This window comes from Anas platyrhynchos, chromosome 11 (genome assembly GCF_047663525.1).
Source record: "Anas platyrhynchos isolate ZD024472 breed Pekin duck chromosome 11, IASCAAS_PekinDuck_T2T, whole genome shotgun sequence".
Lineage (NCBI taxonomy): Eukaryota > Metazoa > Chordata > Aves > Anseriformes > Anatidae > Anas > Anas platyrhynchos.
In genome coordinates, this window is record NC_092597.1 from 7,145,032 (window position 1) to 7,158,664 (window position 13,633).

The 13,633-nt window shown below is 36.0% G+C and overlaps 1 protein-coding gene across 7 annotated transcripts in view; it reads left to right on the forward strand.

Annotated features, from left to right (window-relative positions):
* Positions 1 to 13,633, forward strand: part of TCF12 (transcription factor 12) — a 158,713-nt gene that overhangs the window by 38,947 nt on the left and 106,133 nt on the right. For all 7 annotated transcript variants that reach the window (XM_038184788.2, XM_038184791.2, XM_038184785.2 and 4 more), the window contains exons 4-5: positions 4,766 to 4,839; positions 7,778 to 7,846. In XM_038184788.2, coding sequence (XP_038040716.1) covers positions 4,766 to 4,839; positions 7,778 to 7,846 — 143 coding nt within the window. The remainder of the gene's footprint in view (positions 1 to 4,765; positions 4,840 to 7,777; positions 7,847 to 13,633) is intronic.

The following is a 13,633-nucleotide window of genomic DNA, read 5'->3' on the forward strand; positions in this document are numbered from 1 at the left end:
TGGTTGAGGTAGAAGGCTGGAATTGTTAGAAACTCTTTGTCAAGGGTGGGACTAAGTGTACCATAATGGGATCTCCTCCATTTTTCTCCAAGAACGATGAATGAGAAGGAGTACTGAAGTCCACTTAAATTGTGGTGTTCTGTTTAGCTTTCAGTTATCATTGGCTTGCCTCTGATCATTACAGATTGAGATTTGAAGTTTCTCATGAATATATTTTCATGCTTGAAATGTTTCCCCTTGCCTTTCCTTTTTGGCGTGGGGGGTATAGAGAAAGCTCTGTAGCGTTTGAAACGAAAGTGTTTTGCCTTCTACCGAATTAGTGTTGCATCTGAATTTATCGAAATGGCACTTAAGTATCTATGCTGCTCTTAGCTTGCCTAGGTTTCATTTCTCCTCTCCATTTGATTCATGCTTTGTTTATTTTAAGATCACCAAATGACATGTACTGTCTAAGCTGCTTTTGGTTTTAAGTAATTTTTATGGCAATATGTAGAAGTATATTTTCTTGTTTATCTGGCTTACGAAGTCTAAGTGCGTTCTTAAAAGAATAAAATCGTGTATATTCTATTAGAAACATTAGGTCTACCATAATATGAGAAATGTTTTCTATTTGGGATCAACAAGAAGAGGCTGAGAACTACTCTAACCTATTGAGACTTAACATTTTTAATTGATATTGCTTTGACAAAGGAAAACTGATTTCCTTTTGTTTCCACTTATGTCTAAAATGATATTTCAGGTCATAATTTGTATCATACTTCACAATAGACTGGTGCAGTATGGGGTCTAAGAACAGATCAGTTTGCTTGGGTGTCTAAGATGCAAAACACAATCTGTGCTTTTACAGTTTGTGCTCTAGGTATTTTTGCAATTGATTTCAGTTGCTGAATCTGATCTGAAGGAATATCATTACTGTGAAACAAAATTGGATAAAGAAGCTATAAAAGATAGAAACTCATAGCTTGAGTACCTAGTATAACAATCTACAATGTGATTTTTTTGGGGTCAAATCATTTTTTGAGCAGATGGTAACCCTATAAAGTATATTATCTCGCTTACACATACATTAGAGCTCAAGTCTCTTGAAACAAGTTTAAATACGGTCTTCTTTGTCTTAAACCAGCAAGAACACCAACTTTCATTTCAGTTTATTTGTAAAATCAATTTTTTTATTAAATGAATGTTTGGACCTGTTTCTTCAGGATGAATACATATGTTGAAGTAGTAGCACAACAGGCTTCTTCAACCTCTCTTCTAAAAGAGCTTGAAATGCTCACACTGCCATCTTAACAGTGACATTAACCCAAACCTTAAAATATTTTTAGAGTTCAATTTTTAAAGCTGGAGTGTATTCTTGCACCTGTTTGGCCTGATCTTGCTGAGGTGACGGAGGAACAGGCAGCCTTTCTTTCCTGGGGCCTGGGCTGCGCTTGCAGGTCGCAGAGCTGCAGAGACCACTTCCAGGGCGACTGAGGGCAGGAGAGGCAGAGGTAGAGCCTGAAACAGAATTGCTTTGTGAGCCAGAACCAGGCCACCAACTGCTGGCTGAATCATCTGCAGCAACTGCAAAAATCACTGAATTATTCCCTGGTTAAATTATGGCGTATCTACTACAGCAGGAACTCATTTTGGTGGAAGGCTATGAAATGAGCACGCGGCACGCGGCATTTTCAGTGCCTTACTATCCTCACTGCCTAGTGCGCTTTAAAGGAGGAAAAAAAAGAGGAAGGGGTAGAACCTTGTTATACTTCTGCTTGCCGGACTGCATGTATCTGCATTATATGTATATATGTATCTGTATTATTAGACCCTTACATGCCTCTTCTTTGGATTACGTAAACAGACTGAGATACTGGAGCGTTTCTACGTGTGACACATTTTTCAGTGCTCTCTGAACACTTATATCTTCTCTGTCTCCGCTAACTTCCTTGATGAATTACTAGATGCTGGGATTGGTCACCAGCTTCCCTCGTGGCAGGGGTTCTACGAAGGTGACGGTCTGCCCAGTTCTACTCTGTCTTGGGTTTCCCAGGAAAATGCTTGAGCCCCTTCAGTGGCACCATTCCTTTGAGACATATTAAATTGATACTACCAAGGGTTATTCCCATGTTCTTTTGGGATTACTGCTCCTATTTTATATCCTCTGTGTCCACCTTCCCACCCCCATCTGGAAGGTTTATCTTATGCTTCTGGTTCATTCATGCATAAATACCTTTGGCTATACTGAAGTATGCAATATTGTTAGTTTATGCCCAGCCTGCTAGAGTTTATCTGAGTCTCTGGCTCTTGCAGAGTCAGAGATTTTTTCTTGTCTATATCATCAGTGGGAAAAAATAATAGTGTAAAAAGCAGAACAGGTTCCTTAAGCACCAGCATAAATATGTATCTGATTTCCTGGCTGGGAATTGTTGGGTAGCCAGTTCTTAATTCGTCTGGCATGTGCTATTTTGCCTGGGGGGCCAGGGGGCAGCAGGGGTATCGTTCCAAGTGAAATCAAAACATCTTGTAGCAGTAAGTCACAGCGTATGTATTCTTTATGTGGTATATGAAATAATTCCATGCAATCTTCAAGGAGGTTTAAAGTGAGAATGTGTATACCTCACATGCAAATTCGTATTAAACAGTTGATCTAGCTGTAAGCCTACTTTTGGCTTTTAGAAAAAGAAAAAATGACCCATGAAAAAATAGGAGAAACACCTGTTTTAAAAAAAAAAAGTTTTGATACTCCTGACTACTCTAGCTAACTGTACAGGCTTTTTTAGAAAAAGGAATTTTGTGAAGAATTTAAAACATAATTTTCCTTCTAACCTTAAAATGTTATATTTTTGTTTTAGAGATGTTTGTTTGATCAATCTATATGCATAATTCAAATGGTAGAATGAAAATATGGGAATTTTTAGCTGTGCATATGCTAATTAGCAGAACCTTAACATAAGTCCTTGTGTCTCACTGACACAAGTTTTTAATTTTTAAACAAGTAACACGTTTTCCCGATTAGGGGTCTAAACACTCCATGCATAACCATTATCTCCTGACTTGTTTCCTGTATAGATTATTATGTATCATCTTTAAACTTTCACACTTATGTGAGGGTAAGATTTTTTTCTTCCTCCTACTATGTCTTCTGCAACTAAAGCAATGGAGGACTTGTTGTGATTCTCATAGGATTACTGGTGCTGTTGTTTCTGGCAGAGAAGAGTCACTTGTGCCAAAAGATTACTTTGGCCTTTGTCACTGCCAGCCACGACTTTTTACTCAGCTCCTGGATCAATTACAATAAAACAACAACAATGCTGTCAGCTGCAAAATGCAGCAAACTTCCACAAACTTGGCTCAATATAGGGAAATTTTTGCATTTACAAAGAGGGTTCTTCCTGCAGTACAAGAAAGGAGTCCATAGTTTTCATCTGGGTGGTGGACTGTACTTTCAGTTTAACATGCCTTGTGCAGGCTGTCTTTGTTAAAACAGTATTTTGTAACTTCATAAAGCATGTTCCTTAAGGAAATAATGATTAGAATGCTATCACTGCGTAAGTAGCTACTTAAATACCAGCTTGTATTTTCTTGCATTTTATTTTGTAATGTGGCCAGTCTGAGATACATTAGCGAAAACAAATTTGCAATATAAAGTTTGGACTTAAGAATGATGGTGTGGAGTAACTTGCACTGAAGTCTTTTTTCTAAATTGTGGTGCTATAAAGCTTCGTGATTTATACTACATATCATATTAGGCATTTATACTGTATTTTCAGAACCCTTATGGAATAAGTCTGGTTGAGAGGGGGAGAAAAAAGTAATTGGTTGTGTTTTGTAGGCCAACGTGCATTTAGGATGGAATTGTTCCTTCCTTCAAAAATAAAAAGTCTTGTGCTCTCTCTGTATATGATCAGTGGCACAATTGCTAGAATAGTGATCTTGCCCTGTGTGAATGAATTTACTGTAGGAGTACTATGGCAATTAGTTGTTTTGGAATGTGGTTTAAAAGATAGTTTAGCCAGCTAATGTTGAATAGAAAGTAATTGAAGCAAGTGCTGGCAATGGTATTGTTGGCTAGATAATACACAAGATATATATTCTGATACTGATTTTAAAGCTCTCCCTATTTTTTCCTTCCCCTTTCTCTTTTGAGCTGTAACCTTGATTTGCATAAAGAGAACTGATTCTAAAAGAACCGTTACAGAATTAAAAAAGATTCCTCTTTTAGAAGAGCAGACATCATGAGTCTTTGTGGTTTTTCTTTTTTTTGTTAGGCAATTGAAATATAAAGCACTCTGTCTTGCCTTTTTCTCCCTTATGCTAAAATATCTTGCATGTAATATGAAGACCAAATAGGGAAAATAATTTCACAGGCTTTACAATACTCAAGTAAGACATGAGAGCGAAGAGTAATAACAAGTGTACATTTCACAGTATGTACTACAATATTCTGTGCTAAAGATGCAGGATAAATCATGCTGTGCAAAAAGCCAGCCTAATGTGGCTGAGCTTGTTTGTTACTTGGGTTAACTTCTTACAGGTTATGTAGGGCTGGCACTACAGATCTGCAAATCTTAACTTTTTTTTGCTCCTGTTTTCAGCAGCTGCAGGTGTGTAAATGAGTAGGTTGCTTTGTATCCAGCTTCGTTATCAAGGAAATTGTTCATGTTAAATTTTGCTTTTAGAAATACTATCTTAAGAGATGGAATTTGCTTTCAGGTTACATCAGAGAACATAGCTGACTTTGCTATCTCTTATTATAGGTTTGTGCTTTTCTTTTTATTGCTAGGTATGGATGAGCGAACAGGTGCCACATCATGGGGAACAAGTGGTCAGCCAAGTCCTTCATATGAATCTTCAAGGGTAAGGTTCCCACATTATAATTGATAATAAAGTTTATGAGAATGTACAGAGAAAATCAGCAGGTGATCTGGCCATATTTTTAAGGGTAAGCTCCTTTAAAAAAGTTAGCATCTTTTCAGATATTCTAATGACTTTGAAATGCTGCAATAGCAATTCAGATTTCTAAGGCTAAAAGATTTGTATGTTTAGTATTTATGAAAATAAACGGTACGTACCTGTATACTTGTATGATCAGCATGCATTTTATTTACCGTATCATCAGAAAATGAAAACAGAAGTCATGTTATTTGTTCAGGAGCAGAGATGTATTGGCAAAGTACACGGAGCTCTAGCCTTTCCATTGACATTACCCAGTTGAAGTATGTGCTGCGTTATGGTGTTGGAGAGAGGCTTCACTTTTTCAGTGGCTTTCTTCTGTTCCTGTTGTAGCTTCATCCACCCCACATACGGATCCCAAGTTTTTTGGTAGTATCTTGTATCTGACAATAATACCATCTTGTTAAAACCCAACTCAGTGGTTAAAAGCCAGCTTTTCCTGTAGTAAATCACATTACCTTTTATCTACTCAGTTTTCCTTTTATGAATACATACTCCCTAAAGAGCTAGTGAGCTAAGTACCTGATGAATTAATAGAAATGCACAGCATAATAGTTAACCCTGATCTAAATAATCTGTTCTGAATTCACTACTGTCGACCCAGAGAGCTGTTAGCAGCTTTCTCCTGCTGTGGAATGTAGTGGGTGGGCTACAAGGTCTTGTCCAGGTGGATGTTGCAAAAACCTGCATCTGACTTCGGAGGAGAACATTAGGAAGACTCTCTATGAAGTTTTATTTTTCCCCATTGATCTTCAGTAAATAAGCTACAGTAAATGGGTGGAAAAAAAAATGGGTTGCAGAAGTATTTCTGTGCAATGTAGAAATTGGGTATCCTTAAAAACATCCAGAATAACTTGAGGCAGGAAGCCTAGCCTTTAGATGCCTTTTCTTCGTTTGCAATGGAATCTTACTACACAGCTTTTACTATTTGGTATTCTTACTGTAAGTGTTCAGTGTTTTGACACTCATCTATGAAATTGCTGATCAGTATTACTTAGTAATGAATCAAGCTGACCTAACCGGAATTTGAGTTATGATTCAAGTTCACAACTGGGAAATTAATACACTGTCCAAAAGTAAAACCATCAGAAATCATATATTAAAGTTGGTAAAAAGAAAAAAAAACAAAACAAAACATAAGGCAGGTGTTGGTGCTTTAATAAAGGTATACCAGAAGCTAGAAATCATAGGAACAGGTTAGTACTGTTTGCGTCTATCATTAAAAACAGTAAAACAGTTGTCAATATAAACTTGTCTTGATCCCTATGGAAGGACAATATAAACTTGTCTTGATCCCTGTGGAAGGATTCAAGTAAAAAAAAAAAAAAAAAAAAGGTAAATTTTTGCACTTGTCACGTATCTCCCTACTCCCAGCATTTATAAGTTTGGACTTAAAATAATTTATATTTTAAAAAAAGTCCTCTCAGCAAGCAATTACGCAATGTTGTTGAAAGTGAAGTAATCCTGCTCAATAAAAAAGGCTATTTCTTAAATTGTTCATGTACTTGTAATGTTGAGGTGGTAAAGTTTCTTTCACTTCATTAGGGGATTTTTCTTTTTTTAATCTTAAAGACAACAAAAATCCTGTGCGGGGAAAAAGTACTGAAGTTAATGACAGACTCCTGTGCATTGAATATTTTTACAGATGTTTTTCTACACTACCTTTTTTCAGAAAGCTTGCTAAAATATATAAACATAAGGGCAAGCCTTAGGTTAGCATGGAACATGATGTTAGTCTGCCCATAAATTTCTTCATGGAGTGACCTTATCTGCGAGCTGTTGGCAGCTGTGGAGCTGGTATGGCAATGGCTCCTGGCAGATCAGACACCAGCTGGTGGGCGACGGTAGGTTTAGATTGTCCTTTGGGCCCTGTGTGGTCGGTTGTCTTAGGAGGCTTGTCTTAGGTGGCTTGTTTTTGAAAGACTGCAAAAAATCTCCTTGGTTTTATGGAGTATATCATCTTCAAGCACAGAGTAGTAATAAGAAGGGCGTGTCCCACAGGATTGGAATAGATTTTTTTGCAGAATTGATGTGAAATGGATACCCGAAGGAATTCAGAGGGTATTTAAATCTTTGTCTGGGTTTTCAGTACACCTTGACGCTAGATAATGGGACAGGAAAAGCAAACTTTCTGTAGAGCCCTGCATGAAACAATAAAGAATGGTTGTCCGGGATGTCATTTAAATAACAGCTTTGTTTAAGGAAAAATTGAATTCCTCTTAAAGGAAAACGCTATTCTTGTGTTTTCCCCTAAAAGGTTATGAACAATAGAAATGTATGTTGTCTGGATATAGGATTTGTAATGATAAAGAGGTACAAATCAATTCATTCCATGGCCAGGTTTTTCTGGAGGAAAAAAAAAAAAAAAGTAGAACACAGGAAATGGTCTTTGGCATTGAAATCCCAGGAAAAGCACCAGACTTCATTTATGAGTCTAAACCAAGTTTGTGTGCATATGTTTTGGGTAAGATTTATTGTCATTTATTTCTTGTTTTTCTTTCAACTAACGAAGCTCGCAATGATACTTATTTAGAATTTTGAATATAGGTAACTTCTGGCTACTGCTTCATACGCTGACCAGAATAGATAAAAATGAGTGTGGGGATCTGTATTGCAGGAGTATAGATCATCAGTATTTCACAGTCAGCAGGGCAAGTGATGGACTTTTCCTTTTATGTTTCTCCGTTACATCTTCTGATGACTAACATTTAGTATTTAAATAAGTCAAAATGATCTTGCTAATATGTTTGGCTTTAATGCTTCAGAATGCAGTGCTTTCTCATAATTTCAGTATAGAATGTTAATCTTGTCGTAATTGTTCTTACGACTTCCTTGTTTACAGGAAAATGGCAGTCTTCATGGAAAAAGCTCAGACCTCTCCACGGACATAGAGAAGTTGAAACCGCAAGAGGTACCAATTTCTCTTCTTTATATTGTGTGTGTGGTGGCTTGTTTGTTTGTTTGTTTATTTATTTATTTTAAATCTGCCTGCAGCTGACTACTGGAGTTTTTTCCTTAGAAGTCACAGTACAGTGATGGAATTGTTTAATAGTTTAAATCATTGGCAAAATACTGGCTGGAATTTCCAGAGGCACATAATAGATTGGGAATTAATGGTAGTTAAATGTGTACCTTTCACAGGATCATTAAGTAAGATGGTGGAAGACGGGGTAAAGGGAGATCTTCCTCTGATCTCCTTTCTCCCCTCCTGCTACAGGTCTGTTTGTATCTAGTAGTAATGCTTAAGGAAAGACTATAAATGCAGGGCAATTATTTTGCCGCCTTTACTGATGTACAGTCCTGGTGAAGCCCAGCACTTAGCGATTTAGGAGACTTTCTGGACAGAGCCAATCTTATGGACGTTGTTCTTATAGCTACTGGTGGACTTGTTCTCTGAGAGTTGTGAATTTTTTTGACTGTGATTATAGTTTTGGCAAAAATAGCGAATATTCTGTGGCAAAAATACTGATGGTTGTGTGCTGACCAGTGATTTAACTGATTTCTACCATGTTCCTGTGTTTTGATGAGTGGTGATTAGTTGTTACTTACGTACTTCATATTTTTTCTTTTTTTTTTTTTCGTGAACATCGTTGTTGTACATGCCAGTCACATGTGTCTCCTCCACCAAACTGAGCAATCATAATCTACTGGTCTCTTATATAGTAACTTTACCTAGCTTCTAGTTAGGTTAGTTCTTGGTACCAATCTCTGAATTGTTCTGCATAACTTAGAATTGGGTTGATTACTGCTACATGTGCTAGTCAACATGAGGGTATGCTGTCCGTTTCTGCATGACAAAAATACTTCTCTGTTCTTTTCTTACTTGTTCCTAAGTCTTGCACTTTTTGACTGTCACTGAGCTTTGAAGTGACATTGTTTCAAAAACTATATGGGATACCGAGATTTTTTCCTTATACTCTGCAGTAGTTCCCACCTTGTACTGTCACAATTATTTCTTTAAGCACGTTTCTCATGTTTCTTTTGTGTTTACACCAAACATTATTTACTATTTCATTGCAAATTTTGTAGGGAACTTGCTTTATAATTCTGCACTAATATTTAGTAAGGATGTTTTAAAACATTTTTTGTTATCAATAAATTTTGCCATCTCTCTGTTTACCCAGTCTTCTCTATTTATTCATGTAGCTGTTGAAGAATGTTGATCTGTGTACAGCTTTTTTGGGGAAATGGGGAAAACACATTGGTAACTTCCTTTCACTATGAAAACTGGGCGATATTCCTGTGCTTGGGGTGGGGTGTTTTGTCTTTTAATCTATTGATCAGTAATAAATTCACAAAAGTCCTTCTCACATCCCATAACATTTTAGTTTACTTGACTCTCTCTTTTGGTAGTGTTTTGAACTAGCATTAAAGTTGGAAAGTCTGAGAATCACTGTAGACTTGAGAAAACCTTATATAATAGCCTTGTTTTTCATTGCCTAATAAAGCTAAATATTCTAGCACTGGAGGATTAGTGGGTATTTGTATATTTAGAATCGGCTGTGATGATCTTAAATTCGTGAAAAGGTATGAATCAGTGACATCTGTGTGCGAAATCTCTTGCATAGAGCGAATGTTTTGCTAGAAAAATGAACCACTTGAAAATATATCTATAGTGGAAAATAAAAAGTAGGAAAGCTTTATTTTTAGAGGAATAATTCAGGGGAGCTAATTAGCAGGTCAGTCAAATTCTACAGAATGCTGATGTCTGCTTTAATCTTGAATGATTGTAATGAAGTCCATTTACAATACTGTGTCAAATTTGCCATCAGTTGGGGTGCTTTCTTTTTTTCTGACTATTCAATCTTGATTTTACCTTGATCTGGGCAACTGTGGTGGTTTTCGGATTGCTATCTTTTGATTAATGTATGCAAGTCTCTCCCTTATCTGAGCGATGTAGAGCTAGAGATTTTTGCATGTGTTCATAATCCCTTGCATTAGAAGGGTAGCTGTCTCTTAGCATATGCTGCAGAGAATTGGAAAGCTGCTTTTTAAAGCCTTGCTCTACTGAGCTCTTCGAAGCCAATTCAGAGGTACTGAAGCAAGTAGTAGTTTGATTGTTACATGGTAATGTCTTGCCCTATAGCTCTTGAAAATTTTGTTTTCCTGGTGTGAGATGCTTCCAAAATTCTGGCTTTCCACTTTGTCTGGGAGTTGTCATTGATTTGCATAACCTAGCAACAAGTTGGTATATTTATTCTTTTTGGATAAATATAAACTTTTAATGAAGTTTTTCTTTCTATTGTAGCATGGTTAATAGTGGCTTTTATTTTGTGAATCATGATGCTCTGAGATTTTCTTTCATATTTTTGATTTTGTTACAACACTCTTCGGAAAACGAAAAAAGGAACAAGGTTTTTATCTGTTTAAATTGCTCTTTCCAAAAGAGAAAAATACATAAAATACTTTTTTTAAAAATAAGACATTTCCTTGCTAGATATTTTTTCTTTTTTTTTTCTAATACATACTTATGTGGTAATTTTAACTTTTTTAAAATAAGTTAGCAGCAATATTTTTGTTACAAAATTTCTACCATGGGTGCTTGAAGTATTTTCCAGCATTTATATTGCAATAAAAGCTGTAAATGTACATTTTGACCTGTTTCAGCACTGAGTATGCAGTTTATTCTCCTCTTCTGTTGAGTTGCGTAACTCTTATATATCTATTTGAAGTCAGAGTTGAACCATTCACGGTACCGCTGCTAGACATAGATAATATTGTAGCACCAGTCAACAGGTTATGCCCTCAATGTATATAAAAGACTTAGATATACGTTGGAGCCGAAAATTTGCCCATTCTATTCTTTTTACGCCCCCCCCACCAGTAGAACTTTAATTTGCAAAGAAGTCAAAAAAACAATAGTAATGAGATAGCAGGTTTTGAAATAGTATTTTATACCTCTTAATCTCAGGTACATTACAAGAAAGGAAGCTGTTAAATAGCAAAACAAGACAAGAGGGACACAGAAATACAGTAAGTGTTATCAAGTCTGTTGTACTTGTGTCCTTTTTGTCCTCTGGTTTCTTTTTGTTTTTTTATTTTTATTATTTTTTTTTATTGTTGTTGTTGGGGGAGGGAGATTGGTGGTGGTTCTGCTGATTATTTGCTTTTCCTGATGTATTCTATAAGTAAGCAGATGATACAGTGTGAAACCAAAGCCTAAATTCAATATCCCGTATTTAGCGCACAGGATGTTTCCACAAATGCAGCTTACTTTGTAATTTAACTTATGGGCAGCTCTTTTTAAAACAGGTTCCAGAATTTTAAGCACACTCTCTAGATAGGTTTTTTAAGTATTATTTTCAAGCTTGTTCATGCCAGTATGTTGGCCTCACTTGTGTTACTTTATTTCCTGATTTATAGTTTAGATAAGAGCTGGAGAAATCTGTTTTCAGTCATAAGTTATTATTGTAGGAGAGTTGTGTGTTTTTTTTTTTTTTTTTATTGCATCTCCCTGTTATATGGAAATTAGTGTTGGAATATGATTTCAAATGAGCTTTCTGTGTGGTCAAAGAAATGTCTTATTGCATGTTGCGTTGATACTTGTCTCACAAGAATTCGGAGAGGTGTAATTGGCTGTTTGGTTTAGTTGTTTAAAATCAGATCCGTTATTCACTATGTTAATTTCCTGGAAATGGATTTAGAACTGGAGAAAACGCTGATTATTGGAGAACAGATTCCTTGTTCAGTGTGTTGTGTTCAGTCACAAATTTCGTGTGTTCACAGAGAAGTCTCTTTAGTCTGGCCCATACAATTTTAAACGTGAAGCGCAGTTGCAGCATCCAAGTTAATAGTCTACATGTAAATAACTTAAGTTTTAAGATGAAACTGATATTATTGTTTGTATCTCAGTTTTTGGTGAATCTGAATGAAAACTTAAACCACCATATAGTATACCATCATGAGGATAATATAAATTGAAGCTCTCTTGTAGTGGGTACCTGTTATACCATAAGAATTTTTATGCTTCCAGGGTGAGTTCTGACTTCTCTGGATCCTTGAAGCACTCCTTTCTGAGAATATATATATATATATATATATATATATATATATATATATTTATTTATTTTGTTTTTGTTTTGTTTTGTTTTCCTTTGGATTTATTTTTAACTTCCTTTCTTTTTTGTAATGTTCATTCTTAGCAGTGTGTTCACAGCTAATTCACAGTAGACTCAGCAAGGTTTTGGCTCTGTAGTCTTCCTTCTTGGAGCCACTGACAAATACCTAGATTTGATTTTTCTTTCCAAAACGTTTGTTTATTTCTATAAACCTACATGATCACATAGACCATAACCTTTCAAAGTAGGTAGGACACATTGGTATGTCTTCCAGAAGCTGCTTATCTCATTTTCTCTCAGTGATCACAACCACAAAGCTCACAGGTACAGTACAGTGCGTCTGTCTGTCTCTTGCTGTCTCAACATCTCTGTAACACCCCATCCCTTTTTCCCCTTTTTTTTTTTTTTGCTTTAGTTTATTTTAGAACTCAAATCAGTTGGAAGAGCAGATAACCCAAACCGAAGTGGATTTCAGCAGTAGATCTACTGTTCATTTACATATTATATATTCAGGTGGCTTCTCTTGGATTGATCGGATAGCAGAGTTTAGCTTGGAAAGGACCTAAAAGTTCATAGATGTTAAATGATTAATATTTGTTAGCTAAGGTCAGCCAAACCATAAAAGGTAAGGAATTAGAAGCAGTATTCATTAAATTTAATCTTTCAGTCTGTAATCAAGTCGAACTGTGAAGTTAACCATTCCTTTTAGTGGAATTTTAAGTATCTTAACTTTAGTGGAAATAATTGATCTGTATTTTAAGTTGCTAAGTTGCAAATAGTCACTTACTGGTCTAGCAGCTTGCTTATGAGCTACAGCTGGGACTGATTTTTGGTTTGTTCCCAGGTACAGGTACTTGCATTGGAGAGAGGTGTTGAGGATAAGGGAAGAAGAACAAATTAAGTCTGTTTTCTCTAGTATGGTGGACTTGAGCAAAATAAAAGGCTGTGCAGTACTTAGAATACAGGAATAAATTATTTAAGGAAGTCAATAAATGCATAGGAAAATCATGTGCTGTGCTGCCTAAAAGCTACCTTGTCGTTACAGTGCCTCCTTCATTTTTCAAAGGAAAACTGTGAAATAAAAATAGGATGTTATGCATTACTTAAAAAAAAAAAGTATGTCTATACATAAATATATATTAAAAAGTAGTTACATGTATATAATATAACTAAACAAGTCCACAGCATGAGCTAGTGGCAGGAGTGTGGTTTTGCTTATGCATGGACAAACCGTGGTGTGACTTTAGACAATAATGATTAAAGGAGAGTAGTTTTCTGTTTGAGGTAGAATGAAAAGGGAGGGAATCAATCTGTGTCTGTGTTCTTCTTTTCCAAGCAGATTGAAGTTAGTTGTTATTCTGTCTTGTGTAAACGAACGTGAATTGTCTTTCAGCATATGCTTTAGCAATTTTAACTTAGTTTTCCTACACCTCTAATCATGAAGTACTGACCTTATGGTCATGGTAATGAGGCAGAGACTCATTGTGTCGGGGTTACTTATGGGTTACTAGGATAAACGTGCCTGGTATGGAATGTTGTTTCTCTGTTGTGGGTTTGCTTTCGTTTCCTCTTTCACGATTACCAGAACAGTTAATTCTATAAGATAATTTTCAGGTGTTTTGTATGCTATTACGTAAGAT